Here is a 27,913-nt window from a genome sequence, read left to right as displayed (position 1 = left end):
CACAGTTCTCAAAGCTCTGGCGTTTTTAGAAAGGAGAAAAGTGTTCTTGTAAAGTTTAACTTGTTTGAAAAGACATTTCTCGTCAGTAGCGAGAAACAGACACTCGCCCGCTCGTGCTGTCACTTCCCGGAAGTTCAGCGCTTGCGACATCAGCGACATCAGCGCCATCTTGCGTCCGCTGGCCGGCAACACATGGTGGGATGGAGAGGGACGGCGCGGGGACACATGTGTGCTGTGTTGTTTTCCCGGAAGTGCTTCTCCTCTTCTTTTTATTCTTCACTCCACGCCGAGACGTCGCCCTACGTCGCTAGCAGAGCGTTAGCGGGCTGCTGGTGTGTTGCGCTCACAGACTGAGGCGCTCTGCTGGTTATTTATCGGTGTCCCGCTGCTCTGACTCTTCGCAGTTTGGTCGCCAGCGCTGAGCAGCGAGCGAGTGTGTAGGTGTGTCGCTCGGGGGTTCAGTGAGTGCTGCTCCGGGCTCGACGCGGCAGTGCTCTTCTCCTCCTCCTCCTCCTCTTCCTCTTCATCATCCTCTTCAGCAGCCTCTTCAAACTGCACAGAGAGACAGGTTCGAACCCCGCGCGCTGCACGCCGACACGGACTCGTAGGTAAACGACAGGATCGCCCTGGCACTCGGCCACGGGTCCGAGGTGGCCCTCGGTTAGCATGATGCTAAGCTATTAGCGGAGCGGCCCTCCGCCGCGTGTCGCTCGCGTCCGCAGCGACCGTGTCTCCCGGCTTTTTTTCTCCCGTTCTTCTCCCTTCACCACGAAAATGTGAGAAGAGACCCGCTTGTGCAGCTGCTCTTCTGTACCTGGTGATTAATTAAATCTCCCACTATTCCATTTTCTTTACTGCAAACTATTACCTCGACCTTACGGCTTACCAGCATTTCTTATTGTTTTACTACTAGTCTGGTCCTTTGTCGGAGAGTTACATTGTAAACTGTGTGGAGGCGAGAAGACATGGTGGGTTCGATACCCGGACCAGTCTGTGTGGAGTTTGCATGTTCTTGCCGTGTCTGCGTGGGTTTTCCTGGGTGCTCTGGTTTCCTCCCACACTCTAAAGACATGCTGTTCAGGTTCCCCATAGGGTATGAGTGACAGAGGGAGAGTGTGTGTGTGTGTGTGTGTGTGTGTGTTCCACTGATGTATGGATGAGTGATCCATTGTAAGTAGTGTATCTAGCAGTGTAAGTCACCGTGGTGAATAAGGTGTGTAAGGCTGATAACACTACGTAGAGTTCATTGGAAGTCGCTTTGGAGAAAAGTGTCTGCTAAGTAAATAAATGTAAATTTAAATGCAAACACATGTACAGATGGTGTATGTTATGGTGGTCTATTCTGTACAGGACAGGAGTGCTTCAGTACAGTAGGGAGCGTAGTGGTTAGAGCTGCACTTGAACCAAGGTATGAATCCCACCTCCTGCTGTAGTGTCCTTGATCAAGGTTCTTACCTTGATTTGGTGCAGTAAAAATGACCTAGAAATGGGTAAATCATTGGAAGGAAATTAATATTGTGAATTACTTTGAAGAAAAGTGTCAGGAAAATAAATAGTAAATAAGTCAGCTGGGGGTGACTGGTAGTGTAGCGGTCAGCGCTGCTGCCTTTTAAATGCAAAGGCCACAGGTTCAAATCCTACTTCTAGCTGTAATACCCATGATTTGAGGTATTTACCCTAAATTGCTCCAGTAAACATTTCCCAGCTGTATAAATAGGTAAATAGAGCCTCAAACCTGGGACGCTGCGGTTAACTGATCCCGTCGGGAAGGCTTATCCGTTTTCTTTTGTAGTCCAAGAAATGTCACATAATGGGTCGAATGACTTTTTGGTAATTTTCAGGTCACATGGAGTCCACCGAGGATGAAGGACAGCTCAGCGTGGGGGGGTCCTCAGGGGAGGAGAACTACTTCCTGGGCTACACCTTCATCGACCGATCCCACTCCAGCCGGGTGGTGAAGAGCATCATGGACTTGTGTTTGGAGGGAGGCCTGTTTGCCGACGTCACCGTCATGGTGGACGGCAGAGAGTTCCAGCTGCACCGCCTGGTGCTGTCGGCCCAGAGCTGCTTCTTTCGCTCCATGTTCACTTCGAATCTGAAGGAGGCGCACAACCGCAGCATCGAGCTCAAGGATGTGAGCGCGCCCGTCTTCCAGCAGCTGGTGGACTACATCTACCACGGCACCATCAAGCTGCGGGTGGAGGACCTGCAGGACACCTATGAAATGGCAGACATGTACCAGCTGACTGCGCTCTTTGAGGAGTGCTCCCGTTTCCTCTCACGCACCACGGAAGTCAAGAACTGCTTGCAGGTGCCTTTTTAACTCTTTGGAATTGCTGTACTTCTGGTCACTTAAACGGGAGCCAAAAAAGGAGTTGTTATTTTCCTGCCTTTCCACTCGTGTCTTGAGTTGAAAGAAGGTGGAACAAGGGCTTTTGGCAAATTTACCATGTTCAGTACGTGGTTTTTCATTTAATGTAAGAAATAAGAACTTGTTTAGGCCTTGGTTGTAAGCTGGTGATTCCAAACCCCAATCTTTTACCTCCAGTACTCTTCAAATTTCTCACCTTACTTACAAATACATGATTATTGCTCAGCTCAACGTCCTTTTGTATTTACATTCATTCATTCAGTTGACATGTTTCTCCAATGCTACTTACAATTATTTACCCATTTATACAGCTCACTAATTCTACTGGAGTAATTTAGGGTAAGTACCTTGCTCAAGGTGGGGCGCGGTGGCGCAGTGGGTTTGGCCGGTGCCTTTGCTGTGTGGCAGGTCTGGGGTTCGAGTCCTGCTTGGGGTGCGGTGGCCCTGTCTTTCTCCCTGTGTTTGCCTCCCCTGCCATGCAGAGGAAGGACCTGGCAACCCACCTCTGGTTCCTCCCTTGACTTGCCATGAAAACCACACGAGTGGTCGCTATGGGTCGGCTTCGACTCGGCACTTACCATACCTTGCTCAAGGGTACTACGGCCAGAAGTGGGAATCGAACCTGCAGCTTTTGGGTTCAAAGGCAGCAGCTCTAACCACTGCACTTCCAGCTGCTTTTTCATGTGCTCCCTAAAAGTTGTGTAATAAATATTCAGTGATAGTTTGCGGCAGAAGATATTTATTCAGTGCTAATTCCCAGGGTGTTTTGCTACACTTCTTGTTTAATATAGAAAAATAAGCACGCACTGAAGGCTGAAGGCAGTCTCAGGGGTAAAGGTGTCAGGTGGTGAGTTTCCGATGATGTTAGTGCAGAAATGGAAAGGATCAGAACTCATTCTGGCTGGATTACAGCTCAGCTGCCCCACTCGTTCCACAAGGGCTTTTTTACATTAGTTCCAGTCTCCTTGCAGGTGATGTGGCTGGCAGACAGACACAGCGACCAGGAGCTGTACACAGCCGCCAAGCACTGCGCCAAGATTCACCTGCTTCAGCTGCACCAGACGGAGGAGTTCCTCAACCTGCCGCTGCGGCTGCTCATGGACATCATCAAAGGTGCCCCTCTCATTCTCAGACAGCTGTGATTCCTCCACTGGGGGTTTGGCATCTTATCAGAATCAGGGTGTCCAGTGTAAGGTGGGCATTCACATAAAAATGCATTGTGTCCGTTTCCTCTTTTGGCCACGCGATTTGTTTGAATTGCAGAGAACATGTTTGGCATTCTAAAAATGCGCTGTTCCTTTTATTATATTATATATATTTGTCAGTGCAAAGAGATTGCTGTGGTCATTAATATCTGTAAGCACAAATGCGCATTGATAGATACTTAATGGGGGTTCTCTTAACCGTGTAAGAATCCGGTGTGATTTCATTGTTCTGTTTACACTTCAGATGGTGTTCCAACTACCCAGAATCCCACTGCAGCCATTGACTCCTGGATAAACCATGACAGGGTGGAGAGGCAGGAGTTCTCTAATATGCTCATGGACAGCTTGAAGGTATATTAAAATTTTTAAATTGGGTGATTATATTAGTGCTTATTCTGTTCCTGAAGGATCAAAATTCATGTCAGCGGTCCACCATAGTGCTCGACACACTCTATCAATGGCAGCCAACATTAACCTAATTTATTTCTGGGGGGGCGCGGTGGCGCAGCAGGTTTGGCCAGGTCCTGCTCTCTGGTGGGTCTGGGGTTCGAGTCCTGCTTGGGGTGCCTTGTGACGGATTGGCTTCCCATCCTGGGTGTGTCCCTTACGCCCTGTGTTGCCGGGATAGGCTCTGGCTCACCGCGACCCCGCTTGGGACAAGCAGCTTCAGCAAGTGTGTGTGTGTGTGTGTGTGTTTCCTTGAATGAGTGGTAAAATCAAGTACATGGCCACACACAAGAATGCTCTGCCTATCCTTCAGCATTGTTTGGCCTGATAAGGTGGTGTTAGACTCTGCACGTAATCCGGATGATCTGGAAAAACGGCTTAACTGCTGCTGTTGAAAACAATCAAATTGTGATGCTGTACCCAACCAGTATTATTTTGCTTGGCGTTCTGGTGCAGCGGGAAGCACTGCTTTCACGCTGCTCCTGGACCGTTTGACTAGATGTGGGTTCAATCACTGCTTGGTCTGTGCAGGGTTTTCACATGTTCCCCATGTTCACGTGGGTTTCCTCCCACAGTCCAAAGACCTGTTTCAGGTGAACCGATGACTCTGAATTCCCTATAGTATGTTTGTCTACATGCTAATTCAATTGCTCCGCTATATAGATTGGTAACAGGTGGCTGGGAGTTTAGTGTGTTGTATCTTCTCTGAGATGTACGTCGCTTTGGAGAAAAGCGTCTGCTAAATGAATAAATGTAAATATATCTAGCACTGTAAGTCACTTTGGATAAAAATGTGACAACTAAATACTACATGGTATTCACTATACGTCACTTTGCAGGAAAGTGTCTGCTAAACGAATAAGTAGAATTGTAGTAGATTCTCATTGTCTTGTCGCTCATTTGTGACCCAAACGGTCTTGTCTTCTCCACTTCGTACAGCTGGAAATGAAGTATTTTAAGAGCCCTTAGTCTAGTTGTCAAGTGTTTTATACAGCCAAGAACTACAGTACGTCTTAGTTGTTGACATCCGTATGCACAGTTGTCATTTTTTTGCTTTTGGACTGTTGGAATAATTTAGTTGAATAATAGTAATAGTTGTAATACTGACAGTGGAAATGTGAAACTGTATTTCTGTTTCTCCCGCGGTCCTGTAGGAGATTGGCGAGAATGTGCACATTTACTTGATTGGCAAGGAGGAGACGCGCACCCATTCTCTGGCTGTGTCCCTGCACTGTGACGAGGACGATGCCATCAGCGTGAGTGGCCAGAACAGCCTGTGCCACCAGATCACGGCCGCATGCAAACACGGCAGTGACCTGTATGTGGTGGGCGGCTCCATCCCCCGCCGCATGTGGAAATGCAACATGCACACCATGGACTGGGAGCGCTGTGCCCCGCTTCCCCGAGACCGCCTCCAGCACACGCTGGTCTCGGTGCCCAGCGAGGACGCCATTTACTCCTTAGGTGGCAAGACCCTCCAGGACACGCTGTCAAACGCCGTCATCTACTACACTGTGCAGGACAACATGTGGACTGAAACCAGCCAGCTGGACACAGCAGTGTCAGGGGCGGCAGGGGTCAACCTGGGAGGCACCATCTATCTGCTTGGTGGTGAAGAGAACGACATGGACTTCTTCACGAAGCCCTCGCGGCTCATCCAGTGCTTCGACACTGCGACGCAGAAGTGCCGGGTCAAGCCGTATGTGCTGCCCTTCGCCGGCTGCATGCATGCCACTGCCCACAAGGACCTCATCTTTGTGGTGGCTGAGGGTGACTCCTTAGTGTGCTATAACCCGCAGCTGGACAGCTTCACACGCCTGCGCTTCCCCGAAGTGTGGAGCTGCGTGCCCTCCCTCTGGAAGGTCGCGAGCTGCAATGGCTGCATCTATGTGTTTCGAGACAAGTGCAAAAAGGGCGACGCCAATACGCTCAAGCTAAACCCTGCGACATCCGTGGTTTCTGTCATTAAGGGTATCAAGATCCTCCTGACGAACTGGCAGTTTGTTCTGGCCTGATGGACCACCGTGTGCTGCTGTACCCATAGCCACCTCACCGGCTGAGAGCTCGCTCGTCAAGAGGTTTGTTGACCATATTACCCGATGTGGTCAGGTTTTGGGAAGGTCAGTCTGTATAGCAGGAATAGTGCTGTTTAGGGTTCAAGGAATATACCAACAAACGTTGCTTTTTTTGCTGTTTGATTCTGTTGAGTTGCATGATTTGTACTGGTTATGGAATATTTGTTTGCATATTCCTATATTGTTTAGTTCATTTTCTCCTAATATTACATTTATAGAAATGCTTTACGGCCAGTTTGTGCGGGGCCTCTAATCCAGCTGCACAAGCAGATTGAGTAGAGTGGCATCATGCTCTTACTAGATTGAGATGCATTCCAGCAAAATTACACAAAGGTTGCAGATGTATTCGCTGCAGGAGAACATGACTTATTTAAGCATTTGTCCTCATAAAGGTGGCATGTTTTCCACATCGTGTGTGAATTGGGGACTTGTGAATTGGAGGGGTACGAAGCTCACCCGCAACACTCAAGTACAGGAAAAATTCAATTTACCTCATGTTCATTTAAGAACTTTATGATAAAGAATTCATCTGAAAGGTCTGTAAAAATTCTGCAGCAGTCCTGTTGCTACCCTTATTTCCACCATCAATGTATATTAATATGGAAATATTCTCAATTCACCTATAACTATTTTTCAAAAATCATTTAGTGCTGTTGATTTAGATAATTATAATATGTTGTGTGCAGCAAACTTGTGCCTTGTCCTACTTGTTTATAATCTTTAGATACAAAGTGATAATCCCAGATCTTGTATTGCCCATGTTTAGGATCGAGATGTATGGCCCATTTAACATACAGTATGTCTAAGTGATGTCACCAGCAATGTTTTTCTTAAACCGCAGTGGAGTCAGTACAAAATGAAATGCAGCCACACAACACTTTACAGCTATATTAAAAAAAGGATACCACTACAGCGCACTAAGGGTACGCATAAATAGTCTTGAACAAAAGAAGCTGTGCAGACTTTGACAGCTGTTTGTCAAAACTGTATACTGTCAAGTGGTGTGTTCAAGGTTGTATTTAATATATAGAAGGATGTTTTGTGATAAAACATTTGGAAAATGTCTTAAATTATTTTCCTCTAGTAAGGAATGCTGAGTATATGTGTATTGTCTATGAGGATTGCTCAGTTGGTCCTGAAAGAAAAGAAACAGTGCAGTGAGCTTCTTGCTTTGAGAGGACCGACTTCAGGTCTATCAGATGAGACATCCCATTTTATGTGGACTGCAACCCTTCTTTGAGAATTCTCCATTCTTCTGTTGAACTGTCAGTCTTCAGTGAAGCAGTCAACAAAAGAATATGAAAAATAAGTTAAAGGGTATATTTAAAAAGTGGAAATACTTTGTTTGGATGTTCATTACATACATTAATATTTTCGTGAAGCTGGGTTTGAAACCGTGATAGATTCTTAGCCATAGAGAGAATTACAAGTTTGAAAACCCTAATGTAAATAAAATCCATAAAATAAAGTTACTGACTTCATTCAAATGATGAACAAAAGGTAACATATCAGATATGCACCGAAAATAGTGGTCTGAAATTGTTTAAACCCTTGAAAATATGATCTCCGCCAGCTCATCCAGTTTGGGATCCGAAACGTAAAACACATCCATACAAATCCCAGCCAAACTTAGACTGGTTGTGATGAAAATCAGAATACAATCTCTTGTGAGGACCAGTGTTCAGGAGACTTGTATTAAAGCATAACCATTGTGGAGTTTGCTGGCTATTAATTACATGCCCTCTAACGGGTAGCATGCAACATACAAATTAAGAACATGGATCTGTAACCATAAAGTTGCCAGTTCAGGTTTTACTCTTCATTAAGGTATATTTAGCCTGAATTGCTACACTGAAATGCCCAGCTGTACAAATGGATGAAGCAAGTTGCTCAGGAATTGTCACTAAGGAAAATATTAATATAATAATCTTTATCTGGTATCAGTAACACCAGTTGTTACTTAAGCCCCAGGCCTACTGTGAATACTGGTTTTTCTAGCAAGCATTTATTAGCTGCTATTTCACTTTTTACAAAGTTCAAAGCCTGTCACAAAAAGTATTGTTTGCATTTAGAGACAAAGAACATTCCCAGATCTCAAATGATATGCATTTGTACCACACTTTGTAACAGAAAAACTGGTCTTAGGTAAATGCACCTTATGATCAGTACATACTTTTCTAGACTTTAAGAGGATTCAGATTGTGAACTTAGACCTAAATTCAGTTAATAGTTCACCTTTGCTGTTTTTTTAATTCTGTATCAGAATCTGTGGCTTTACTTAGTTTTGGCAGCAGTTGGACAGTTGACCGTATGACCAGATGACACTGTGCTGGCTGAAGAACAACAAGATCAGCAAAGGTCAGACAAGAAAATGGATGGTTTAACTGAATATGAGGAAGTATGAAATTGTTTTGTTCTAGCAACAGCTGTTGAATACATACTACAATACATTTCTGTATAACGTGCGCAGCATACTTTAGGAAGGAAGGCGTAATCATGGCAGGTAAAGTAAGATTAGCCATAAATGTAAAAAGTATAGAAGTTTGTTCTAATCATCTCTCCTGTTGTTCCTGTCATTGTATATATCTTATATGTTCTATAGAATGTGTCCCCTGAACGTGTGCTTGGAATTCTACGCAGTAAATTTCCTTCATATGCTTACTGCAACTCCTGTGGTTCTTTTATTGGCTTCCTTCCCTGTGACTCTCTGCTGAAAGAAAGCAACCATTACGAGTAACACAACTCTTAGTTTATATCTAAATATTATCGTATATACTTACATTTATATGTATATTTTTAATTTTCTTAGTTAAAACAATTATCCCATGATTTTCAATTTTGCCCATTTATCCAGCGGAGTAGTTTAAGAACTTATTGGCCAAGCACATTTTGCACATACAGTACAAGGAATTTGATGCAGTGGATCTCCATTTAGTCACATTTATTAACAAAAAATAACAAAATAATAGCGTAAGCATAAGTAGTAAAGTTTTTTCTCAGAAAATATTATGCAAATAGAACTTGTCTGCATATTTAACAAATATGAGTCTAAAAATGGTACAGCGAGCGGTGTAACTGGGGAAAATTAACGTTACCTCATGGTACAAACTAAGTTACCAGTGTGTAAAGTCTAACTGTAAACTGTGTGTACATCGACTGAATAAATCATGTGCGTGGTATCGATTATGAGAAGCTTCTAGAACTCCGCGAGCTCGACACAACTTGTGGAGAAAACTTAATTTTGTACGTTGTTCTTTCAGTTCCGAGTATCCCGCATTGCTTTCCAGAAACGAGAGCTCTGGAAGTTAGGTTGGTTGGTGTGAAATTTGGATAAAATTCGGGCGACTAAACGTCTGTCTCGGCAAAGCAGCCGCTTTTGCGACCCCTAGCGAAGGAACGCGGCGGCCGCTCCGAGCGACGTTCCTGCACGTCCGGCTGTGGGCGGAAATGAACGACCGTTGGGCGGGGATGCACGAGGACAGCCGAAACACATACCGGAAGTCCCCGCCCCCCCCACTGTGCCCACCCGCCGAGAGGCTCGTGAGCCCCGTTCAACCGCCGCGTCGGAGGCACAGCCGGGGAGAGAAGATGATAGACAAGTATCTGTCTGTAATGTACTTCACCGAAGGAGAGTAGTGCGGGGAGCGGGAACTTACAGTAAGACCTGTTTTTAATCACCGCATTGTCCATGTCGCTGTCCCTGCATGAATTTCATATTTTACGTATTTGTTATTAGCAGCAAGCAGGCGGCTGCCGACGGCACACATCCTACTGACACTCACAGTGTCATTTAAAAAAAAAAAAAAAAAAAAAACACGAGTGACGTTGAGGCCGTGTGTTTGCAGGTATCCCGGGAATCACTGTTGTAAATTTCTGTTCGCTGTTGTTTGCTCGTCCGCAGAGCTCGAGAGTGCCGGTCCGCGCACATATTTATTGACTTGGTTGGTGAGGCGCCGGAGCGCGCGCCTCGCTCACCTCGGCCGCACGGCGCGCGCTGCGCTTCTCGCGGCGTCCAGCTTTTCCCGCCGCTGCCGCATCTGCCTTACGCGCGTGTGCGCCGTGGCACGTGCATCGCGGTTAACCGAGCGTCGACGCGCTCGGCGTGATGTCCTTCGTGTCATTATGGTGTGATACATACACTCCTCGCGAGCCCTGTGCGGAACGAGATTTGAACGTGACGAGCTGGGCTGGGTTACTGGGGCCAGTTGCAGTCGTTACAGCTCATCGTGTTCACATTCTTTTCCGCTCAACTTTTCCAGCCTCACTCTTGCAAACGAGTTTCGCAAGACAGCTCTTGTGGCCAGTTGGCACTCTCATATAAGTTTGGCTGTTGCGCTGAGCAGATCATTTCCAAACTGTAAACTTTAAGGTTAAGATGTTGTTAAGTGATGAACGTGAGTGAACAGAAGTATTCCTTAAAAGTGCAGAGAAAATAGAGAACTTAATTGAGGGGCGTCCATCCTTTTCTGGCCAAGGGCCACATTAGTTATTGTGACTAGTCCATGCAAAAATCATGATGGTAAGTGACATACTGAATCTTAAATGCCTACATTGAAAATTGATTTTTGTTTAGTCTATTTACATTTATTCATTTTGCTAATATTTTTGTCCAAAGTGATTCACAATGTTATGCACAATTATTTACCCATGATTTGTACAGCTGGGCAATTTTTGCTGGAGTAATTTAGGGTATGTACAGTATCTTGCTCAAGAGTACTACAAACAGAGGTGACATTTGAACCTGTGACCTTTGGGTCCAAAGGCAGCAACTCTGATCAATGCACTACTTGCTGTCCCCTGGTCTGAATTTGTATTATTTAAGATAGGTCTAGTATATATCACATTGGACACCCCTCACTTAATTAGTTCAGATGGACACCTGGTTAGTTCTGTCCAGTGTTCCGGTGCTCAGGTACATTGCTAACACATACAAGTTGTGCCCCCCCATTGCACCCAGGTAGAAAACACACAGATCTAAAGGCGCTGAGCTTGGCACATTTCTGCTGAAGCCAAACACCAGACAATATCAGGACTGCTGTGAATCACAAGGTGGGGTCAGGATCACTTGTAAATCAGTGACTTCCTCTTTATTAGGCCTAGTTGATGATGGATATGAGTACTTTGTGATGCCCCTCAAGGATTTGCAATGCATGTTTGCTTGGCACATCTTGTGGTTCTCTTGCTATGGCAGCAAACGTTTACATTTACTCATTTAATGGACACTTTTGTCCAAAGCGACATGCATCTTAGCAAAAGTACAATTTATGCATTACATGAAGAGAAAGACACAGCTGCAGACATGTGACTCAAGTAAACCTAGTTTGTTACCTACCACTTCCTGCACCAAGGTTCATCATTCAAGTAGGTGCATAAAACACAGGATAGACAAATCCTGATATACCTTCCTACCAAGTTTTTTATAACATTATAAGATACACAAGCAAACAAAAACAATGCCGAAGTAGTTGCTGAAGAAATGCTTTATCTGGCGATGCTCATGAAGTTACGGTGTGTGACATTTACACGGTACGTACATGAGCTGGAAAGATCTTGGGCGAAATGGGTCTGGAAAAGGTGAATTTTCAGACCCTTCTTGAATGTAGACAGAGTTTCCGCAGTTCTGAGCGAGAGGGGAAGTTCGTTCCACCACAACGGAGCCAGAACCAAGAACCTCCGTGCTTTACATTTCATGTGCGGGACCACCAAGCGAGCAGAAATAGCTGGGAACAGTTCTATTGATGCATTTGTAGACAATAACCAGGGTCTTTAATTTTATTTGGGCAACTATAGGAAACCAGTGCAGAGAAATGAGAAGAGGAGATACATTGGAACGCTTTGGCAAATCAAACACAACTCGTGCAGCAGCATTTTGTAGGAGCTGCAGAGGTTTGCTGGCAGTAGCCGGAAGCCCACACAGGAGAGCGTTGCAGTAGTCCAGACGGGAAGTCACCATGGCCTGGACAAGTAGTTGGGCAGAGTCAATACCTCATACTTTGATTCTGAGCTCAGCCTACCTCCTGGGATAACCTGCAGGCCACCGAGAGTCTTCTGTCTGTGCAGATTGCATGATTCTCCAGAATTTTATGGTGTCCATTTAAAAACCCACAGAAGATAAACAACATTCAACAGGCAGATATGCAGTTTAGATAATATCAGATATGTAGATACTATTCCTTGCTAAAATCTGCATTTATTCAGTGACACTTCACATGTCGTAGCCTGAAGGGGCTTTAACTTGCGTGACAAATGTGATCCGACGTGGAATTAAAACAAGTCTGTTTAGAGAATGTGTGTGAGTGTATGGAAGAAGAGATTTCCGGCCCTGTTGTTCTGTTACATTGTCAGTGCTGCCGTGTTTCCTCCTCCTCTGTAATAATCCAGAGCCAGATGTTCTGCTTAGCGTGTCTCGCCATGTTTCATTAGATACTGTCACAAGCAAGTCTGGCGGGATCCTGTCCAGTTAAGGCAGTATGGAAAGGTGGACAGGAGCAAACACTTTCTCCCCCCCCCTCCCCAAACCTACCCCCTGTCCAACTAATGCTCTGTTGTGGTTGTTTGCTTGCAGGTCCAGGGATTCTGCATGTGGGTCCATCTACCCATCACAGGCCTGAGGAGCAGACTATATGTCACCGTGAACCCAGGACCTCTGTTAGGTGAGTGCTTGTGGGGCTGTGAGGAGATGACCAGCTGATCTCACACACGTGAAGTCAAACTGTCTCGCATTTGTGAATGTGTGGGAACTTTATTGCTTGATTTGTTAGCAAAGCGAGCCACTAAGGCCTTCTGCTTTTCCCCTCAGAGAACTCTACCTAGTGTGTTTTGAGATGGACCTTTGTTGTAATAATAATTAAAAAAAAAAAAAAAAAAAAGCTTGATTATTAAGGTTGTGGTTTTTCAAAAAGATTTGCTTGGCTTTCTTTACTGTTCTGCCCCAAGGCACTGAATGCTTCTGTTCATTGACCCAATTGAAAAGAAATGTGATTTATCCACATATGAGATTATTAAACGTCACATAAACTATGACTGTGGTAGTTGGTGTTACAAAACTAGATGGGCACAAACTGTGAATGGCTATCTTCAGCAAAAAAAAAGATTGAAACTTAGGGTTACTATTGGCAGTTGAAGGCTCATCCTCAGCTGCACTTCATAACAAAACTGAACGCAGAGGTCAGAAAAAAAAAAATGTAATTTCCATACAATGCTGTGGTAGAACTAAACAAATTCTTCATGTAAATGTACAAACGCAGTGGTACACAGCCAGCAAAATATTATAGAATACAGTGTGCGTATGTGACGTGAGTGAAATCATGCATGTGAAATTTGTCAAATTAAATTAATTTGACGTTTTCAGAAGAAACTAGTTATGACCATGTAACCAAATCATAAATCCTTGCCCGGTTTACTTTTTTTTTTTTTTTGCTGACGGCTGTTCTGTTTCACCATGCCAAGCTTTGAATTATTAAAATTTATGCTTAGCTAAGCATTTCTGCTCGGTGTGTGTCCTGTGCTTCCACCGTAGCTGGGTTCAACTTCACTTGCTGTGACACAGTTGCTTAAATTAGATACTGACCTTAGTGTGTGACAGTGAGAGTTGTCTTGTCAGAAAAGAGAGAATGCACCAGATGTGTATCGAAATAACCGAGTGATGGGGCACCGAATTTCCTCTAAACAGCCTGAGTACGGTCTCGGCCATCTTGGAGGACGCTGAGTGGGTTGTTTTTATACTCCAGAGCCATTCAGTGCTGCCATCTGTCTTTGTGGTTTGCATGTTAATCTGAAATTCTCCCTGGAAGCCTTTTGGCGCACCCCCTCCCTGGGGGCTTCTGCTGATTTTTGGTTCCACTGCCCTCTCAATGCCCTCCAGCAGTAAGTTGCCAAGCATTGCTTCCTTGGGCAAGACTACTCATTCGTCGGGAAATCAATACCGTGTCTGTCGCAGAAAGAAAACATTTATTTAAAGCTTAGTCTGCTGTTATACCTTTGCCTGGAAGGAGAGGTTTTAGTTGTGTGGATGGTGGCCTGAGGGGCCTCCCTGTACATATCTGTGAAAGTTAGAATCTTAGTGGAGCTGGAGGAAGCCTGACAGATTAACATGCATTGCCAGTTCTGATCTTGGGAGGCCAAACACTAATAAAAATTACCTTTTGTTTAAGTCTCATCGTGGCCTTCAGCATAATCTTACATCTCCTCTTACCTTATGCTTTTATGCTTATTCTCCAAAGCAACTTAAAATGTTAAGATACTTACAATTATTTGCCCATTTATACAGCTGGGTAACATTGCTGCAGAAATTTAGGCGAGGTATCTTGCTCAAGGATACTACAGATGAAGGTGGAATTCAAACCTGTGACCTTTAAGCCCAAAAACAACAGGTCTACCAGTTTCCCCTGCATAATATAGACCCTCTGTGCTTGGGGTATGTGGTCTTGCATACCATGCAGCTGGCCCCTGGTACACCAAAGATTGTTGCTCAGTTGTCAGGATTCAGCAAGCTGGGATGACAACAGCTACTCAGGTGAAGGTAACTGGCAGTATCTTTGACCTGGGGTATGTAGTGTGGCCATCAGTACCTACTGTTGCACTATGAGAAGATAGCCTTTTCTTCTTACCACACTCTCCTCTTTGGCTCTTGTGCTGCACACACAATTCTATTTGTCACACCCATGCACACAATCTCCTCCAACATCTGACCCAGTTTGTGACGTGTATCAGGTGGGGATGGGGTTAGGTAAATCTCCCATTGGTCAGTGACTGGGCTCCCACACAGCAGTAAGACAGGAAGAAGGTGTGGCCTCTTGTCCTGGAGCACAAGGTGAGGTGCAAGTTGCCAGATTATAATGGCGCTTTCCCGGGTAGCATCCCGCTCATCCCTGCTCTGTGTTGAGTTTGGAGTTCCACTTATTTTTAATTCCCAGTTGGCTTCATGAATAATCGTCAGCAAATCCCTAGCCAGTTTTACAGTATTTTGACTTTATTAATATTCCCTTGCAGTGTAAACATGGTTTATTCACATCTCAACATATTGTGTTCCCTACACTTGTGAAATATACCCTAGATTTCAATAGTAAGTAGCCAAGTGATTCACAGAACTGACATCTTTTGGAATCCCGAGCTCAGCTTAAGAAGTACAGTTTCCTTCTTATAACAGATTCCATGATTTTGTCAGGTTAACATAGCTAGAACTAATGCATCTCATTGGTAATGAAATTATTAATGTCGCAGTATGTACACTCACTCAGGGGTTAATATAAATATGCAGTTCAGCTGCTCAGACCAATGAAAATGATGAGAGGATTATGCTTAAATCCTGTCAGGGTTCAGTAAGTACTTTAATCAGTGTATAGTCAGTCATCATTGATTAATTTACATAGTTTACATTTATGTGGAAATGCGTGTGTGTGTGTGTGTGTGTTTTAAAATTAAAGGGATCCATTTTTTAAAAAATGAGTGCTCATTTTTTTAATTGTCAAAATGTCAAAACTGGCTGTATATTTTGGAACATAATGAAGTTGTTTTCCTATGTTGTTTACACTGTTTCCTGATATAAAGGATGTTACACAGTTTGATCTGGTCTGCTATATTATACATCGGTTTAACACGCATTATTATCTGCATTCCAGCAGTCTCATCCAAGGACACATTGCTCCTCATTCAGCCACTGCCGAGCTGCTGTTGAATTTGCAGTGTTTTTTTTAAATTAGCTGAACTGATGCTTTTACCTAGTGAAAATCTTTGGTGATAATAAAGCCTTGGGGGGGGGGGCACACACACGCAACAGCTTGATTGACAGCTTCACCGCTCACAGTACGCTGGAATTGAAATTTTACCTTGTGGATTTTAAAATGAGTTGAGGATGTTGGAGTTCCATGGCAATTGAAACTGCGTTAAAAATGTCATAAATACATGTCACAGGACCTTGTCATCACCGTACCACTGGCATTTTCTAGCCAGCATCAAGCCGTAGCTGTATTAAGCCATAGCCGAAGGTGTTGCTGTAGCTCTTGTTCCCATATGCATACAGGGCATACACACAGCACAGTACAGAACAGTTTGGGACAGCTGGTAGCCCATTTCATGTCGCTGTGCAAACTCTACTGCCCCATGTTTCCCCTTTCAATTCAATTTATTTTTATAGAGCACTCTTCTCGTGCAGTGACACAGAGCGCTTTAACACAGGCATAAGGCAAGAAAAACAAATACACCAGATAAAGAAACAAAGACGACAGGTGACTACAGACTTTCGTAATACAATTTTTAGAGAGCTATAAGTATAAGTACAAAAACTCCCAACTGATAGTCGGGGGGGGTGGGAGGACCTCTCGGGGTCCAAGGGCCAATGGCTGCCCACCCCTCCTGGGCATTCTAGATTAAATAAGAATTTTAAGTTTACAAGTAATAACGGCATTGTTGCTGTATGGTAGCTTGATTTCCCAGTTCAGCAAGGTACGTCTCGTCCATCATGGCAGTTGGTCATTATCTTCAGTCGGCATGGGATGCATCTGTGACTGCCGGCCAGCCTCCTCAGGTCTTACTGTAGGGAGACAATGTTCAACAAGAAGAAAGTGTTAGTAATTTATAACTTAAACCAATAAATTTAATATGCTTCGGTATAGAGGTGGGAAAAACATAAACGCAACTAAGCGGAATTTCATTTTGAGATAAAATGCCTGAGTAAACATGTCTTTAGTTTGGATTTGAAGACTGAGACAGATGGGGCACTGCTTATAGTATCATAACAATAGCCTGATGCTGCAATGGGACGTCCTGTCGTTTTGGTACTGTGAGGGTTCTGGTTGCTTTATCAGCAGCGGTGACTGCAAAGTGTCAATTTAGTCAACCATGCTGAGGATTTTGGAGAACAAGGAGTACTTCATTTTCTGTTGACAATAAAAGGTGAAATGAATGAAGTACAACCAATGGAAATGCCCTCACAGCATTCTCTTACTTAATTTTGTGTGTGAGATGCAAAAGTGCTGAAAATTCTCATGTTAGCAAGATGTTTGTGGGAAATCCCAGAAATAGGTACCATGTTTGATCCTGTATGCCTGCAGTTATGTCCACTGGTACTGTTATCCCTCATATAGCAGGTTATAGAAATATACTCTCTTCTAATACAATGGCATTTTTGCCCATATCATGGTACTTGTACTTGATATCGTAACCCCAGCTACATTTATCTTGTGTTATTTCAGCCACTGGCAGACTTTTAAAGGAGCAATTCAGTGCAACTGCAACACAGTTGGTGTGTGGCTTTCAGCCTGCACTGCACACTGGCACAAAGCAGTTCAGTGAAGGAAAACAGTCACAAAAAGTGCAGACAATAAAAATGATTAACAACAGAAAACTAGTTCCCTGTCTGTTATTTCAGCCAAATGTTGTTAGAGAAGTAAAGTCACTCTGGGCAGCACAGTACAGAACAGTTTGGGACAGCTGGTAGTGTAGTGCTTAAAGCTGCTGCTTTTGGACCCAAAGGTCACAGGTTCAAATCCCACCTCCAGCTGTAGTACCCTTGAGCAAGGTACTTACACCTAAATTGCCCAGTAAAAATGGCCCAGTTGTCTAAATGGGGAAATATTTGTAGGCACCTTAACATTGTATGTCGCTTTGGAGAAGTGTCAAGAAAATGAGTAAATGTAATAGATTAGTCAAACTTCAGTCTTTAAAAAGAGGTAGTAAACTAACTTTTGATGGATCCGTGTTTCTCCTCTCATGAATGTTTGCAGTGCTGTTGTTTGTTCAAACCCCTCACACTCACTTCAGATGGCTGCTGTAGTAGGGTTTGTCTCATTCCATTTAAATTGAGTAAAAGGGATAATTTAAAACCCACAGACATCACATTTGATGCTCCAAACCTTCAATAGAAAAGTAGCCTCCTCATTGTCATGAATAAAATATCTTATTTTTGTATTTTAGTTCATTTTAGGCAAATTTTTTCACCTTTCCCCAAATAATTAAAGGTCATTCAGCCCCATCTTGAAGAAGATTCACCTAATGGGGTGTTTTCACTAAACAAATTAATTTGAGGGATGTGTGTTAAGCTCGTTGGCTCCTGATGTTCTGTTCATCTGCCTGCGAAACACCTGACCCTCTTTTCTGAGCAACAGTGGAACTTAGATGTTGTTGGTGAAGAGAAGATATCCAGTTAAACATAATTGGTTAAAATCACTCAAAGGTTTTGTCAGAATTAGTCCCACATGTCGTCCACAGCGAGTTCCCAAGTTCGTTCCACCCAGGGGAATTTTTTATTTCTGCAAATTGATGTCACAGCTCAGCAACTCAGGCAGACACTTCTAGGAAAGCACTCAAAAGTATATCTTACTCTTTGTGGAAGATTTAGTCAGAATTGATGTGTAAATGTGCAATTGGGAAATTATGCACATCCTCAGTGATCCTGGACCAGGGCTTGGCTTGCTTCCCATCCCTGACCACACAGAAGACGGTCTCTGTTGCTTTTCCGAAGCCCTACTCTACTTTGTATGAGCAGCTTTTCTGCTTACACGCCTCAGCTCTTGGGGCCAAAAACATCTTGCTGAATTCTCAGAAAACTGACTTTGAAGATTTAGGCTGCTTTTAGTTATTCACTTTTCATGTGGGTTTTTCTTTTAATATTTCTGTGCAATCGGTCAGTCGATTATCTGGTGCGACCTTTGCGTTTCTTCTTGGTTTAAGCCAGGTGTTTATTCATTAAACCAGCTGGTGCCTCTTCCACAACGAAGCATGTTTTTTGACTCAAGTTCATTTGCCTTTACAATTCTGACATTTAGTGAATGCCATAATACCATAATTGTATTATCAATCTAAAGGTGGGAGAATACTTGTGTCCTTGTGAAAAGGAGAATGGAAAAAAAATTCTCACCAATGCAAGTATTCTGATTAAGGACTTGGGGACCAGTGAAATTTAGAGCCACGTCAGTATTCCTCTTAGGATAAAGAATGAATTACGGCAGTTTTTTTTCCCTTGTTGCTGTGAGTTATCAGTACAGCCACCAGTGTAATTGCCTGCAACTCTCACATTATTGATTTTTGAGAAGCCATTGATGGATTTCATTAATTATAACCTGTCCAACAAGGTTTGGATGTGGCTCACTCTCCCAAAAGCTGTAATGGTGTTCTACAGCACTCAGATGACAGAGTCTAGAGTGCAGCAGAGACGCTGTCTTTTTTAATTAAGGAGTCTTCCCTGGGTGTTGTTTTGTGATCCTTGTATGGTCCGACAGGCTGTCAAGCAGAAACCTTGTTAGTCCTTTTGGTGGTAAAATTTCTAGCAGCTTCCCAGAGTGTTTGCTTGCTGAGGTCACATTGCTGCATTTTAGCTGTCCTGTGAAAAGAGCACAACATCCACCGGAACTGCTGAATTTGTACTACATTTACCACAATATTTCAGTGGAGCAACAGCAGTTACAAGAACTGTAAATTTAAAATGTTTGAAAAAATCTTTGTGTGTTTCGGTGCATATTCAGGATTTCACTTATTGACTAAGGATAGATTGCAGAAGATGGAAGCATTGCCTCAACTAAACATTCTGAGTTATGAATGCCTGTTAGAGCAGCTCAGGTACGGGATCTGCTTTTACAAATTCGGGTTCAAAATATCCCTCAGGTAAGACTGACCAGCTTTGCCATGTTGACTTAATCACTGAATTTTGACAAACTGTTTCATCATTGTGTTGGTCTGGTGGTAAAACTCAGGTGTGCATAGCACTTGAGGACAGTCTTTGTGACCTTGGCATTAATGTGCACTTTGTTTTATCTTACTGGTTTATCTTTCTTGCCTTTCTCTTGCTCTTCATACAGTCCACTCCCTGTACACCCCACCCCCGAGGGATGCAGTCCTCCGGTCATCGGTTGCATGATGTGGAACAGCACCGCCCCCTGCTGGAGCGAGAGGAGGGGCTGGCACACGGGCCTCCCCTGAGGGGCACTGACCGTGTTTGGTTCATCCAGGATGGCTGTGGCATGATCTGCGCAGTCATGACATGGTTTCTGGTGCTTTATGCGGACTTTGTGGTCACCTTCGTCATGTTGCTGCCATCCAAAAACTTCTGGTATGCCCTAATCAACGGGGTGACCTTCAACTCCCTGGCTGTATTGGCGCTAGCATCACATCTACGTACCATGCTGACAGACCCGGTGAGCAGCAGCAGGAGCAAGGTCTGGGTTAGTTACTGGGGTTTGCCTGGAAAAGGTGTGAAGCAGATGAAACCCAGAGGAGTACTGTTTGCTAATTCAAGGGCCAATCATATTCTGTGATAAGTCAAATTTGTGTACTTCACGCCTCCTGGTTTGCATTAGCCTTTTTTTGGTGTCAGATTTAATTGAAAAGCTAAGCTTGCTAAGTGCTGCCAGAAGATTACAGCTGAGACAAGGAGAAAGCAACTAAATGTTTTGTAAATGCTTTCCTGCTTCATCGGGTTTTACAGTGCAGAATAAATTAATCTGTTTTTGGATCAACTGTAATCTTTCTGACATTAATGTGTTTTAGCAACATCAAACTTGTAATCCAGACAAATTTAATGTAGTACACGTATCCCTACTGGGTCCCTCAGCCATCTTACATGAACAAAAGATCCCACTGGTGGGTCTTGACCAGGTTTGTGTTGAAGTTATCCTGTCTGACTCCCGAGGAGCTGTCACCCAAATGCCCAAGAGGTAGCGTTGTAATGTTAGCAGCATCAGCAAACACTGTGTATCTGGGTCAGCCCTACACTGATCTGTTGATCCTGTGTGTGTTTTCTTTGTTTACTTGTCTTATGTCCATATCTAGATCAACTATAAGATCTGGATGCAAGGAAAGAGTGTTAAACAAAAAAAAAGTGTGTGTTATTGACTGGGAACAGCAGTTAGTCCTGGACATTCTTGCACATTAGGACTGTGACAGGCTGCCAGATGACATTGTTCTGGTGGGACACTTCAACAAGCAGCACTCTGTGTGAGAGTGGAGCTCCACTCTGATTCCTGTAGTGTCCCATGTCACTGGGTGCAGCTAATGACTTCAAGGTATGCTGTCAGGGTTCATTGGCAGATTTTGGGTGGCACTTAGTTGAAGCTATGCACGTACACACGGACACACACACACACTTTGGAAGAATGTGATAGATCACTTTGTAATTCAGTGTAAAAGATGGTGCTCTCAGCAGTGCAGCGTGCTGTGTCAAGGCCCACGGCTTTAGCATCGGTTTTCTGGATTTCTTTCTGTTGTAATGAGTCATATCTTTGAGAGGGTGCTGTAGTAATATTTCGACAGATACAAATTCAGAACATTTCAGTTTAAAGTACATGACTCAGTTAAAACTTCCATTTACATTATTGTTGTTGTTGACTCATTTAGCTGAGACCATTGCATCACAGGATACTAGATACACTACACTACAGTTCCCTAAAGTCATTCAGAAATGTATAGCAGAGCAGTCAAACATACTCACTTCCCCAGCCATAAGGTAAATTATACAGTCAGTAACTCACTTGAAGGACATCTCTGAACTGTGTGAGGGAACCAGAGCACTTGGAAGAAACCCACATGAAAACGGAAAGATTATGCAAGCTTCACACAAACTGAACCACCATGCTGCCCAAAATATATAACAGTGATGCTGTCAGTGAAATAAATGGATAGTTGCAGAGAGCTGCTAGGACTGTGCACTCTGTGGAGATCATTAGGAGGCAAGAGATAGTTCTGCACAGTTTCAGCCATGTGGAGCTGCACCACAGCTGCTGCAGAACTCAGGGCAAGAGGTGCACGCTCCCTTATTGCAACCCAAATGCTCTCTCAACTTGATCCAGGTGTAGAGTCACTTATTTTCTGAAACAAAACCTTGTTCAGAGTGTTTCTCTCCCAGCCAGTCCCAGGGGTGAGAGTCTTGAACTGTCATAGTATCACTCAGGTTCTTTTTTTTTTTTTCCAGGAGGCAATACAGAAATGACATGAATTAGTAATTATACAAGGGATCCAACCTGCTGTGGATCTGTAGCATGTACCACAACTTGCAGAGTCACGTAGATGTAGATTGTCTGTTCCCAGATGTACCAACAAAGCAGCATGAATATGAGCTGGGTGTCTTGAGGCTACAGTAACTTTCGACCTCGACCTGACCTCCTCGGTCTCTGCAGGGAGCTGTGCCCAAAGGCAATGCCACCAAGGAGTACATGGAAAGCTTGCAGCTGAAGCCTGGGGAGGTTATCTACAAGTGTCCAAAGTGCTGCAGCATCAAGCCAGAAAGAGCCCACCACTGCAGGTGAGGAGCACCATGCAAACACACTGGGATGAGTACAGAGTTCATGTTCTCTGCCAGTGAGGCTGCCTAGGTGACTGATGCCAGTGTCATTCAAGGTGATGTCAGATCACTGTTGGCTCATAAGGTGTGTCTTATTGAATGTAAAAATGATACATATGGAAGTGATGCCTGCCACATGTCAGCTGGGGATCTCCAACTGTTCTGCTTGAAATTGCATATCACTGTTTTCTGTCCATTCTCATCTCACTTCCTTTTGCAGCATTTGCAAGAGATGCATCCGCAAGATGGACCACCACTGCCCCTGGGTGAACAACTGTGTGGGAGAAAACAACCAGAGGTTCTTTGTGCTCTTCACAGTGAGTCATTGTTTCTCCTGGTCACATGACCAACGCTGCCACCATGGAAACAGGTCAGACAAAAGTAGAACTGGCCTGTGGAAGCAGCAAGAATCCACTTCTCTAGCTTGAGGCATTCCTTAACCACTCAAGGCTAACTTGGAACACCCTCTTTGCGCAGATGACATCCATCTCTTTTTAGCAGTACTCTTTTCCCCGCCATCAGTATTTGTTTCCTGGAATATAAGCAACACATACCCCAGCCTTCAGTTGTTATCCATTCCCGAAGGATGAGGAGCATCACTTTCAGAGCACTAAACCACAAATCTGAAATCTCCAGTGAGATCATAGAACATGTAATAAGCAGTTTATCTCATTTTTATTTTATAGGTGCTACTTCAGCAGAATATATTTAGTGCTGCTAGCAGCCTTTCTTCACTGTGGTCCATCCAGGAATTACATGCAGTAATTTTGCTTGCTTTCTTAGTGGCTGTAGACTTTTGGTTTTGTCATTTTGTGCCGCGATATGGAACGTGGCCTACTTTGCTTCCTGTGGGAACTTCGGCTGGGCTGTCTCCGGAAGCGACAGCTGAACTGCCTGCATAAAGAGGAGCCTCTGCATAGGAACCAAAATGTGGGGCAGCAGGTAGTGCAGTGGTTGGAGCTGTCACCTTCATTTAAAAAACCCAAGTCTGACCCAGGTTCAAACCTCTGTTGCTGCAGTTGTACCCTTGAGCAAGAAACTCGCCCTGAACTGACACAGTAAAACCACCAAGTTCTGTAAACTGGTAACTTAGTTTTGTATACCTCATATTGTAAGTCAGCTTGGTGTCGTTAACCAGTGCATTTTCAGACCACCTTGGGTGTTCATGTGTACTTTCTTTTCCATTTCTCTCTCTAGATGTATATAGCCCTGATTTCCATTTATGCCCTCTGCCTGAGCGGATTGCAGTTCTTTACCTGTGTCAAGGTCCAGTGGAACGGTATGTGTTCAAGAACTGTCAGCAAAACCCAGAGTTACTAGTTGCCGCTGAGTGTTTTGCGATGAGTTGTACTGTGATGTTAGTGATTTCACATTTTTGGCATTGGCTTGATTGTAGAAGGGAAGTGGCAGTGCCTGAGCTTCTCCTTCTTCTGCTTTCTCCCAGAGTGCAGTGACTTTTCCCCACCGGTCGCTGTCATGCTGATGATCTTCCTGTGCCTGGAGGGGCTGCTGTTCCTCACTTTCACTGCTGTCATGTTTGGAACCCAGATCCACTCCATCTGTAATGATGAAACGGTGCGTCTGAGGTTTCAGGTGGCCCATACTTTTCAGTTTTCCACTGCTGCGTCAGTGGCCAGACTGTGCAGAAAAGCTGCAGTAGCCTCCTTTAAACTTTGTCTCTGGAGAATTATCTAGAAAACTCTCTCTCATATTCTCTTCCTCACTCTGCTCACTCTCTCTCTCTCTCTCTCTCTCTCTCTCTCTCTCTCTCTCTCATACAAGCACTTTTGCGAGATCATTTAGGTTATTGATCACATGTAGTAACTTGCCATCTGCTTAGGAATTGCAGAATACAATGAATATTGTGAAAATGTAGGGCGTCATTGAAATCCTGTTCCTAAGCAATTTTGCTTAGAAAGAATTTTTTTTTTTTTTTTTAACAAAAGTGTGTTTTCAACATAATTTTTGCTGAATTTGGGGGGAACAAACTGACAAACTAAAACCCTGTAGATTTTTAATGTGATGTCCTATTTTTTGCTTATAAATGCATGACATCATTTTGGGTGATTTCTGAGGTGAACTTGGGATGGGGGTTTTTTCCTTGTAAAAAAAAAAAAACAATGGAATTAATTTCATTGTGTGTGTGTTTTGCTTCAGGAGTACATTTAAATTTATTTATCAGATGCTTTTCTCCAAATTGACTTCCAATGAACTCTATGTAGTGTTCTCACCCCACACACCTTATGCACTGTGGTGACTTGCACTGCTACATACACTACTTACACTGGGTCACTCATCCATAAATCAGTGAAACACACACTCGCTGTCACTCACACACTATGGGGGAACCCAAACAGCATGTCTTTGGACTGTGGGAGGAAACCCATACAGACACGGGGAGAACATGCAAACTCCACGCAGACTGAGCGGTTATCGAATCCACGTCCTCTCACACCACCCAGGCGCTGTGAGACAGCAGCGCTACTCGCTGTGCCACCATGCTGCCCAGGAGAGAGCAAAATGAATGAAACAATTTTTAAGGAAAATAATTTTTTTTAAGCAGAGCCATCAGCGGTGGTGTGTGACATTACAGCGAACGGTTACATCTCCAAGTGCTAACAGCAGAGGTGTGCCCTGTGTCTGCTGTCATGCAATGACCGAACGCATCTCTCCGTCCTGCAGGAGATCGAGCGGCTAAAGAACGAGAAGCCCACATGGGAGAGGCGTATGCGTTGGGACGGCATGAGAGCTGTGTTTGGGGGCCAGCCCTCGCTGTTGTGGATCAACCCCTTCGCTGGGCTCCGCCCCCGTGGCCTGCTGACACTGCGTTCGCGCCGAGGGGGCGCTGAGTTTTCAGTTTGAGAACGCCACCCCCCAGCAGCCAGGTGTAGGTGTACGTATACACATGCATGTGTCTGCACAAACACTCACATATGGTTTTCTGTTTTGTGGGAACCTTTGTGCTGTGTACTTTTTTTGGGGAATATTTACACATTGACAGGAGGCAATACAGGAAAGACACACACCTGAACCTGTTATGCACTACACAGGAGTGTTTTTTTTTTTTATACATTGCCTGAGCTGCTGTGGATCTCTGACACCTACCAGTGCTTTGAGGAGGGACTCCTAGGCCATGGAAAAGGATCTCTTCTTTCAATGACGTTGTTGGAAATGTGTGGCCGAGTTGAGAAAGGCTCAAGCCTTGCAGGGGCACCATGACTCTTCATGGCCTTGCTAGGGCTCTCCAGTCATTGAACCACTAAACACATACGTAAAGGAAACTGTGTTTTTGGGTGCTGCATTGCTTTTATCTGAACTGTATTTCATTTATCTGTTGTTGCTGGAAAATTTTTTCAAATGGCAAAGTCATGTACTTAAAAAATGTTTATGAATTTTTGTTCTAAACTAAAGTATATATGCAGTGTACCTTTACAGTGGTGACCTGTTGGTGGAAAAATGTCATATTAGGAAAAATACCCATGACTGTGTACAAAATGTGACCTGCTATGGTAGAGGAGACAAACCTTTGTCCTGAGAAGAAATTTGGAATAATAATCTTATTTACACCAAAAACACCAATTATTAGCAGTGTACAATTTGCAGGGACAAGGGCCGGTCACCCCTGTTCTGTGCTGTCCCTGGTAAATGAATTTCGGGCAAAAACTGAAGCTTCTGTCACCATGGCTAGTATGTGTTGGGAGAGGTTCAAAATGAAGTTCTCAATAAGATGCTCCCAAAAACCATGCTCCGTCCAGAGAAGCTGTTCCAGCTTCCAATAAAAGGATCACTCTGGTGCTCTTTGGGAGGGAGAAATTTGTTAGCCAGTATCCTCTTTTTCCTTTAGTGCTGTTGTATTGGATTACTAAAGCCAGCAGTGCCAGCTAGTTTTGACAGATGGGGAGGGACTTGAAGGAGGTTTTCTTAAGGAGCCCGCCATCTGCATAACCATGAAAGAGGAGCAACATCTATTGCTATGTGTGGCTTTTTCAACCAAAGCATTGCTGGGATCATCGTCCCTCCCTTTGTTGAAGCTGTTGTGGTTGCCATCGTTGACCTTCCTGTGTCTGTGTTATGGTTTCTTAATTTCTCCTGATGTGGAGCTTTGCTGTCTTGACTTGTGCACAAGACTGACAAAGACCAGTACTGCAGGCCAGTGTACAAATACTCAAGAAACAGTTACATTGATATTTGTTTGGAAATACCAATCGGCAATGCCAAATGTTGTATTTAATGTAGTGTAAAAACAAAAAAATCCTTATTTAATCCATGATATAACCTTTAGCAGAAAAGTAGAATTAAGTTCCACTTTTCTTAGAGTGGCATTAACATTGTGGTGGGCAGGGGGTGAAAACTAAAGCAAAAATTTGTTGGCAGTAGCAGTTTTTCGGGTTGGTCGGTGATCTTTGGATTTCTTAGAACAGACCTGAAGCAGAAAACCGTTAACTATTACAGCGAATGAATCGACACGGCCTCGTATAACTCTGTTTATACCTCTGCAACGAAGGGTAAAGTAATTTCTGCACTGGCGTACTGTCCAACCTGAGCAGTGCTGTGTGCTCAGTTGCCATGGCTCCAGGACACTTGAAGCCCTAAACAGTATCTGAGAGGCAGTGTTTGCTAGCAGGTCAGGGCAACCTGCAAGAGCATAGCCACACAGGTCACATCATTAAGTAACAACCACAGTGAAACTTGGAAAACCTGGAGATTGCTTGTCTTCAGCATGTCAGATTGATCCCTTTAATCTGTTCAGTTTCCTCACAGGCAGGAAAGTTGGTTTGCCTCATTACTGCCTGTTGTTCTTTGTCAGTTTTTTGGTGTCTTGCAGAACCCGGGAGGGAGTGATGCTCTTGAGTAGAGCTAAAATGACTCAGAAGCCATGACTCTGGTTTTCCAGTCTTTTTATGGTCCCCCCCCCCCCACCCCGGCCGGAGCTGCCTACCGCATTCACTTCCCAGCAGTTAGTGAGAGATGCAGTCAGAACTGTCACCAGTGTTTTTATGCATGAACAGAGAAACATGTTGTGTGTTTAAGGTGCCACAACTGAATGAGGCATTCTTATCTGAACTAAAGTCCCAGTCAAAAGTTTGAGTACACCCAGGAAACTCTTTGCATGGGAAGAATGGCACAAAAGCAGGAAAAGAAAGCAAGTGCCCTTCATTTCGGGGAAGAGCTGCGCAGGCACGTCTGCTCATTTCCTGCTGAAAACTTGTTACCCAAATGCCACGTGGACAAAAACATACTCAAACTTTTGAAGGGTGCTGTGCTTTGAGACTAGTGGTCTGGGTATTCACTCATTCACACAAACCAAACAAAACTCCTGTCAAGCAGGGCCAAACCTGGGCGCATCCCTATGATGCGAATTTATAACACGTCACAAGCTCTTTAACTTGAAAGTGTACACTTTACTCCAGATGATCACATTTGTGTAAAATATTGATCATGTTTTTATTTATTTTTTAAGAAAATTGTAACCCAAAAATGATATTTCTAATGTGTAGTTCTTTTACAGAATAAACTTTAAAAGTGGGTTTAAAAGACTGGATGC

At 44.0% G+C, this 27,913-nt stretch overlaps 2 protein-coding genes across 5 annotated transcripts; both read left to right on the top strand.

Annotated features, from left to right (window-relative positions):
• The first annotated feature begins 172 nt into the window (after window positions 1-172).
• kbtbd4 (kelch repeat and BTB (POZ) domain containing 4) lies at window positions 173-8,738 on the top strand. 2 transcript variants are annotated; one of them, XM_018763167.2, is made up of 5 exons: window positions 173-568; window positions 1,842-2,311; window positions 3,343-3,484; window positions 3,821-3,927; window positions 5,178-8,738. In XM_018763167.2, exons 2-5 carry the CDS (start codon window positions 1,847-1,849, stop codon window positions 6,036-6,038), a joined length of 1,575 nt encoding a protein of 524 aa, XP_018618683.1. In that variant the 5' UTR covers window positions 173-568; window positions 1,842-1,846; the 3' UTR covers window positions 6,039-8,738. The 2 variants fall into 2 exon arrangements, with proteins under 2 accessions (XP_018618683.1, XP_018618684.1); XM_018763168.2 differs by having other exon boundaries at window positions 511-608.
• An 893-nt stretch (window positions 8,739-9,631) lies between these two features.
• zdhhc7 (zDHHC palmitoyltransferase 7) lies at window positions 9,632-27,903 on the top strand. Of its 3 annotated transcripts, XM_018763701.2 has the most exons (8): window positions 9,632-9,755; window positions 12,664-12,751; window positions 19,892-20,227; window positions 22,205-22,329; window positions 22,589-22,685; window positions 23,566-23,647; window positions 23,813-23,943; window positions 25,051-27,903. In XM_018763701.2, exons 3-8 carry the CDS (start codon window positions 19,922-19,924, stop codon window positions 25,228-25,230), a joined length of 921 nt encoding a protein of 306 aa, XP_018619217.1. In that variant the 5' UTR covers window positions 9,632-9,755; window positions 12,664-12,751; window positions 19,892-19,921; the 3' UTR covers window positions 25,231-27,903. The 3 variants fall into 3 exon arrangements, with proteins under 3 accessions (XP_018619217.1, XP_018619219.1, XP_018619218.1); XM_018763703.2 differs by lacking the exons at window positions 9,632-9,755; window positions 12,664-12,751 and having other exon boundaries at window positions 20,003-20,227; window positions 22,589-22,666; XM_018763702.2 differs by lacking the exons at window positions 9,632-9,755; window positions 12,664-12,751 and having other exon boundaries at window positions 20,003-20,248; window positions 22,589-22,666.
• Window positions 27,904-27,913: the final 10 nt, after the last annotated feature.

The sequence above is a fragment of the Scleropages formosus genome, chromosome 11 (assembly GCF_900964775.1).
Source record: "Scleropages formosus chromosome 11, fSclFor1.1, whole genome shotgun sequence".
NCBI lineage: Eukaryota > Metazoa > Chordata > Actinopteri > Osteoglossiformes > Osteoglossidae > Scleropages > Scleropages formosus.
This window is presented reverse-complemented; position numbering and strand designations above follow the sequence as displayed.